At 36.9% G+C, this 7925-nt stretch overlaps 1 protein-coding gene across 2 annotated transcripts in view; it reads right to left on the bottom strand.

The window, feature by feature from the left end:
* Positions 1 to 1572: 1572 nt before the first annotated feature.
* The window catches only part of CARMIL1 (capping protein regulator and myosin 1 linker 1), a 136374-nt gene continuing 130021 nt past the window's right edge, over positions 1573 to 7925 (bottom strand). For both annotated transcript variants that reach the window (XM_032222768.1, XM_032222769.1), the window contains exons 36-37: positions 5866 to 6006; positions 1573 to 2201 (exon numbers count right to left, since the gene is read on the bottom strand). In XM_032222768.1, coding sequence (XP_032078659.1) covers positions 2065 to 2201; positions 5866 to 6006 — 278 coding nt within the window. In that variant the 3' untranslated portion in view covers positions 1573 to 2064. The remainder of the gene's footprint in view (positions 2202 to 5865; positions 6007 to 7925) is intronic.

Here is a 7925-nt window from a genome sequence, read left to right as displayed (position 1 = left end):
CAACATTTGAGTTTAATGGCTTATCCTTTTCTCAATTGAGTCCATTAAATCAACATTTTGTCATAAGCTGAATACAGTGAGAATTTGAAAGAATTATCAAAGAAGTGTGTGTGGTAAACAAGACTAGATATGGTAAAAAATAATGAATGAATGAATGATGATTGAATAGAAAACTTAGTGGCCCTTTTGAAAGAAGCACTTGAAGGGGTTTTGTTATACAGAGAATGATTAGAAATTGAACCATATGAAGGATGTATTGAGAGGAAGGTGAAGAATGAGAAAATCATGACTAAATAACATTAATCACATCCTGAAAAAGATGCAAGAAATTTAAAGGAAAAGAAAAGTATTATATGAAATAATACAATGTAAAAGCATAGTGGAAGGAAGGACGGTTTGCAGTGAATAAAGGTATGGAGAGGTTAAATGAATAGTGTTGACGTACCTAATTTATTTTTCTTATCTCATGATTTTCATATTTTTGGCCTACGACAATGATTGCGATCCTTTTGTCTCAATATGTCAAAAAATTGGAGAATGCCTAACATGACACTGCTGGCATGTCACCCCTTCTCCCAAACAAGAGAAACAATTTTCTATTCTCCCCCAACCAATCTAGGCCACCCTAATCAGTAACACTTGGCACTGGGTGTGGGTGAAAGCGGGTGTGTCACACAAAACATCATAACATGCCACCTTGACACATATATCGTAGGTTTGCCATCAATGGCTTATTATTTCTTACACTTTTTCCCCATGCTTTGTATTACATTATTTATCCTGGAAAGGAAAAAAAACGGATGGACAAGATGAAGACAGGCAAAAACCTTAAGAGAAGCTATTCAATTGGACTCTTCCTCCATCCTAACTATCAAACTGTTACCACCAATTACAAGTATTAGTTAAATAAACAAATTAATTGATCAAGATATACTTTAGCTCTGGAGAATAACATTCAAAATTTGTCTTCCTTAATCTGGTGCCCTCCAGATGCCTTTGACTTTAGACTCCTATAGTCCCTAGTTAACGGCCTTGCTGACTGTTATGGAAGATGAAGTTCCACATATCTAAGAATACAAGACTGGACAGGTGTGGCCTCACTATTGTAATGCAATGGCAACATGAGGACATAGCTTTAAAAAATGGAAATTCCTACTTCATTTGTAAAATCATTTTATTGGTACAAATATACATTATGAATAAAATTCCTTCTGCCCATATTGTAAGCAAATGCATGTAAAATATTGAAAAAAGTAAAGAATTGCTTTTACAGACAAGGAACTACTATTCGTTCTGGAGTATGTGATAAAAGTAGAGAGGATGCAGACAGTTCCCAAAGTGACCTCTACAAAATACCAATATTGATAAAATATCCATTGCCTTCATTTCAATCAACATACATTTACTTATGGATATGGAAGCATAGCAAAGTGTTAGTAATTGTTTTTCTACTTTTGTGCTTTTGAACAGTACACAAAATGTAAATGATTGTGTTCTTAAATAGAGAGTTACAACAAATATGGATAAAGTCTCCCAAAGGAGGATGTAAAAATCATATCCAAGCATCTAATATATATTATTTATACAAATTCTTTTATTAGTGTGCTCTGTTGATATAATTACAATGTGCAATTGCATTCAGCAAGAATATATTTATAAAGTAAGTTGCGTGCAAGTTTGACAAATTTACATTCAGCAGTCCAACACTGTTCCTGCTGTACAGCAATGGGTTAGTATAAGAAAATGACCAATCTATTTGCTTTGAGTTTTTTCAACCACAAAGCTCTAATGCAAGGCATTGTGTTTGTAGCTGCTTCAGAAAATTCAAGTAGAAGACGTGGAATAGTTGCTGGCTTTAGCAAAGGCATGATAAGAGAAGATCTGGAAATAGTCAGAGAAAAAAGAACCAAATTCTTTTAAAATCTGATTACCAGTGCAAATATTGACCTTTGAGAAGCTTCTTTTTAAAAAACTGAAAGGGAAAGTTAATGGGAAAGGGGGTCAGTAATAGTTGGACTCCATTATCACAAAAGAATATGCACCGTTAAGCCCATAACCAACCAATTAAATAAAAATAAAGTCTTTATCTGGCTCTTCTCCAGAGTCACTGGACTTGCTTCCTTGCTGGCCATTTCTCCTTAAAGGTCTCCGTTTCTGTTCCTGGGACTCAGAAATCTGTTGTCCTGGACTTTTCTTTGGACCTGTATTGTGAGACAGAAGGCTTTGTTAAGTAAGCTGAAATCTTCTCTAAAAATAATCCCTGCAAAAAACAAAGCATAGTTCAATTTTTCTACAATATCATCTTGAATATCCAGCTATTCTGGAACTAGCCTGTTTCCCTGAAAATAAGACCCTCCCTGGATAATAAGCTCAATCGGGCTTTTGAGCGCATGTGCTAAAATAAGCCCTCCCCTGAAAATAAGCCCTCCCCCAAAATATTGCAACACAGCAGCAGCCATGAGGTGACCATGCTCGCCGCCTCCTGCACCTCAAAAATAATAAGACCTCCCCAAAAATAAGATCAAGTGCTTATTTCAGGGGTCAAAATAAAATAAGACATTTGGAACCATGGCAGAGATCTGAAGAACAGCACATTCTGGCTTGTTATAGGAGACAGCTCTCTGTACCTTGCTTTGCTCTTCTCTGCCAGAAAAAAACATTTTGATCCTAAAACTTTCCCTTTTTCACTGGTCAAGTAGCAACAACAATCTCAAATGGCCACAAGTTACTTTCAAGCAAGAGCTGCAGAAAGATGATATACAGTTTGCATTAAAAATGTGTACTGCATATAAATGCCAGCCTATTGCTTAAAATGTCTTTCTGGCCCAAAGCATTACTTTACTCCTTCCCATTTCCATTCTCAGTTTCTCTTGTATTTTCAGATTGTGAGCCTCAGCCTGTCTCTCTTCTTTATTGATGTGACCTACTTTGAGAGACAATACTTGTCTTAAAATGGATAAAAATACAGTTAATGAATAAGAAGGTTAAAAACATGCCCTGCATTGTGTGTGTTGTTCATAAAAGAGAGAAAAAAATCTATATAATAATAGGCAATGGCACTCAGATGAGACAATATTAACTAAATCAGTATATGGAATTACTGTACAATCCATTGATCAAAATAGAATTAAAGCTATTTTGGCTCATGCATGCTCATGGTTATGAGAGACATAAGTACTAATATGCAGATAAACAAAAGTTATCAGAAGGATGACAAATAAAGTACCCCAGATGAAAATTCTTAAAACCAACTTCAGTTTTCATATTAATATATATATATATATATATATATATATATATATATATATATATATATATATATATATATATATATATATATATTTTCAAAGAATTTTAATAAATAGCAGTAAGACATATTTGGCACAAGGAACAGGAAGTTTTAAATTATCCAAGAAAAAAACCCTTGCCTTTCCCACAATTAGCTTATGAATTAGCTAAATTGACATGAAGCTGCTATAGCTATAGCTATACAATTCCTATATAAAGATAAATAGACTAAAACTGCAATCCTCTTTTACTACTTACAGAATAAAATTAATTACATTTTGTATAAAAGATGTGTAAGTATAAACCACAGTCAATCACTGTCATTTAGAGCAAATTATTACTGGTTGTTACTTCAAAAATATAGAAAGAAAGGATATAACAATTAGTAATCTTGTCATAATATAATAAATGAAACAGCTCATGTTTTTTAAACTCTAATGAATGAGACACATTTTCAACAGATGACACAAGAAATTCTTCCATATTTGGCAGCAGAAACATCTGTTTATTTTTCATTCAACATCCACCAAAAATAGAACTCTGCTCTATTCATTAATAAATCAGAACTTATTCACTGAAAACCAAATGAAAGATTAAAGAGACATGAGGGAAAGAAAATGTGAAAAATTATGCTTCTTCAAAAACTTTAAAAATCAAAATTTAAAGTTTGGCTGATGAAATAAAATGCACTGCAATCAATATTGTAAAGCTCATTCAAATCATCAGCACGTCCAACAATTTTTGTCATTCATCAAGATTGCTATCCTGGAGAACATGCAGATATTCTACACACTAGAGGTGGATCCCCAATTTTTTTACTACTGGTTCGGGCACGCTCACACAACACTTCTGCACATGTGCAGAAGCATGCAGGCGGGTGGGCGGAGCCTCTTGCCACGGCTACTACAGGTTTGCCTGATTCAGGCTGAACCGGCAGCAACCCACTTCTGCTACAGAGAGGGGGGGGGAGGGAGAGAGAGAAAGAAAGAGATTTTTTTATAATTTCCTAAGAAGGTGCATAAATCACCATGGCGAATCTTTAATACTACTATTAGATAAGATAACTTTTATTGTCATTTTTCTGTGTACACAATGGCACATATTAAAATGAAATAATGATAACACACACACACACTGTATATATGCATTTATACATATTTGCTATTACATTATGTTGTGATGCATTATTTATTATGTCGTATCAATTTATGCTTTACTTTGTTTTTTCTTTTATAAAAAAGTCTTTTCAATGTAATCCTTTTTATATAATAGCACAAAAGACTGAAACTAATTTGTATCTTTAGCATTCTATTATAGGTTGTTAAAATGGTTAGGTTTTACATGATAATTTCGATTTTCTGATGATACATATGATAGCAGAGCTGGAACATTTTATTTGACTATGCAAGACAATGGCCAATGTTTCCAAAGATGTTGGGTTTCCATTAAAGTCTGTATTCCATACAACTGAGAGCAGCACTAAAATGCAGTAGCAAAATGGGGCTTCCTAACAATATTGTACGAAGAAGCCTAGATATTATCTTTACAACTTATACTCTCTGATCTGATCATGTTTTAAAACATATGAATTTATTTAAGAGGCAATAAGTATCTGCTTTAGCCAAGAGGATTGTACTGATTTTATTTAAGACTAGCTGATAACCTGGCATTGCCACGGTATTTGTTTATCCTAATCCTGTATTAGACAGGATTTCTAATGTTGGATTTTCCCCTTACCAGAGGGAGCCCCCTTGTGGAGTACTGTGAAGCCATTACCATGGGCAACTCCACTGTACTGTACAGTAGAAGCCATTTTACCGCAGTACGATAGAAGCTATTTCAAAGCACAACAGGCTGTATCTTAACAGAACACACACCCTAAGGGGCATTAGGGGTGCCTTACCCTCCACAGTATTTGTTTCCAGAGAGTAAGTAATATGTGTCCCAAGTTTGGTTGAAATTGCTTGAGGCGTTCCAGAGTTCTGCTGGAACGTACATACACAGCCATTTTTAGATATATAGATTCTTTGTGTAGGTTGCCTTCCTTTGTTTTCCAACAAGTTGTTTGGTGCCTAAACATCTGGTTTCATTGGTTTAATGCAGGGGTGTCAAACTCACATCGTCACATTGTTATCACGTGATGTATTGTGACCTTTTCCCCCCTTCGCTAAAATGCGGGTGGCCAGCACATGATGGATCTGGCCCGCGGGATGCAAGTTTGACACCCCTGGTTTAATGCATGATCTTTAAATTAAACCTTTCCTACTACTACTTTAAATTGTTACAACTCCCAGCTTAATTGTTTTTTTTAAGTACGTTAAATACAAAGAATGTAATCTCACTGCTGCTTCGTTCTTGTGAATGAGAAACACGTAAATGATAAAACTGAGCATGAAGGATGGGAGGAGTAAGGGATATGAAGTTAAACGGAGGATATATGCAAACGTACCTTTTCTCTGTGCCATCTAGGTACACAAGTACATGAATAATTAAGAACAAATGTTTGCTTTCCAGTAAATGTGGATGTTAAACATTATACCAGGAAAGAATACCAGGAAGATAAAGCAACATTCCTACCTTCATGTGAGAGAGATTTGAGAGCTGCCTGAGGGCTGCTTTGACTATCTTTTTCTTTATCGGAAGGGACTCTCTTCAAAACAGGGGGAAGGAGGGCAATTTTAGGGGAACTTGGACTGGACTGAGTCTCTGGGACTTCATCTGTGGAAACATCAGAAAGATAAATCAGCTTAAAACTGCACAGCTTTCATTGTGTTTCGTGCACTTATGATATTACAACAATGTAGGTAATCCTCGACTTATGACCACAATTTAGTCAAAAATTTCTATCAGTAAGCAAAAGTAAGTCGTTACGTGAGTTTTGCCCCATTTTGCAACCTTTCTTGCCACAGTTGTTAAGTTAGAAATATGGTTGTTAAATGAACCTGGCTTTGCTTGTCGGAAGATCACAAGAGGATCACATGATCCTAGGACAATGCAGCAGTCATAAATATGAGCCAGTTGCCATGTGTCTGAATTCTGACCAAGTGACCAACTATCATCCTCCTTTGTTCATGTCTGGGGTGATGTCTCTGATCAATTTTGCTCCCTCTTAGTATCTCAGGCAAAATTATTATGTTTCTGTGATTAATCCTATTTTTGATGAAATCACATCCAGGTGTATTAAGAAGGGACATGTTTGAGATGCCTAATACAGCTAAGAATGTTTTTGCAAATAATAGAAGCAATTAAATAGACAATAACTATTGTATATCCACTATGCTTAAGGCTTCCCTTTCTAAATACATGATGTGGCAACCGATATTTCATTACATTTAATGAATATCTTGAACACCAAATTATATGAACACACAATTTATAAACATTTTTAAAAATAATGTGTATAGCTATCCGCAGTCTAAATGGTACACATACGAGCAACAGCAATGCAATATCGAAGCAATCGCAAATCTAGTACAGATTTTGAATTAAAGAAGAATAAAGAAAAATAATAAGAATGTGAAAAATAAACATTGACAAAGAATGACAAAGGGAAAAAAGGAAAGATTAAAAGAAGTGCTTTCCGATCTCCTTGACAGGGATTATAGACACTGAAACAGTTGGGCTTTAGCTTTTAAAAAACCATGAGAGTAGAAATGACCTACTTTGGGAAAGGATCCTTGGAACTAAACTGATCCAAATGAAGAAAACCTCAAGAGGATTTTTCTTGTATGGTCCCTTCTCATAACACTTCCTGATAGGTGGGGATCTTCAACAGGCAATCTTTCTCTGTATGAACTACTGGTAGGTAGGCAGAATATACCTGGGAAAGAAAATCTTGCGGGCATCTAAATCCTGAACCCTATAGGCCCGGGATGGCGAACCTATGGCACGTGTAGCCATTTGTCAAGGCACATGAGGCGTTGCCCTGCCAGCTGACTTCAGCCTTTTTTTGAGGCCATTTTTGCCCTCCCCTGGCTCCAGAGGCTTTATAGGAGTCTGGGGAGGGTGAAAGCAGCCTCCCCCCCCCCCGGAGAGCCCTCTGGAGGCTTCAGGAGCTTTCCTGAAGCCTCCGGAGTGCAAAACAACGGCCCTCGGGCAAACCGGAAATTCAGGAATGGACTTCCGGTTTGCTCATAGGGTCGTGTTTCCCCCTCCAGAGTCTTCAGGGAAGCCTCCGGAAGGCCCCTGAAGGCTCTGGATGGCTAAAACTGACCCTACTGAAAGTCCATTCTTGAACTTATGGTTTGCCCATAGGGCTGTTTTTTTGCACTCCGAAGGCTTCAGGAGCTTCGCTGAAGCCTCCAGAGGGGCTCAGGGGGGGGAGGGGGAAGGAGAGGCTGTTTTCACCATCCCCAGGCTCCTATAAAGCCTCTAGAGCCTGGGGAGGGCAAAAAAAGCATGCAAAAAATGGGGGGTTGCGCTGGTCACACGCGCATGTGTGCTGGGGGTCCAGCACGCCCGCACATGACCCCCCTGCACTCCCCCCATTTTTGGCACACGAGGTTCGCCATCACTGCTATAGGCTTTGAAATTAGTGCCTTACATTCCACTCAGAAACATATTCATGTAATTTGATCTCAAATTGTTTAAAGTTTATAATAATTGAAATTAAGCTTTAAAAAGCTTTAAAATCCATG

The sequence above is a fragment of the Thamnophis elegans genome, chromosome 8 (genome assembly GCF_009769535.1).
Source record: "Thamnophis elegans isolate rThaEle1 chromosome 8, rThaEle1.pri, whole genome shotgun sequence".
NCBI classification, from domain to species: domain Eukaryota; kingdom Metazoa; phylum Chordata; class Lepidosauria; order Squamata; family Colubridae; genus Thamnophis; species Thamnophis elegans.
The sequence above is the reverse complement of the archived record's forward strand: the minus strand, read 5'-3'. Positions and strand labels throughout refer to the sequence as shown.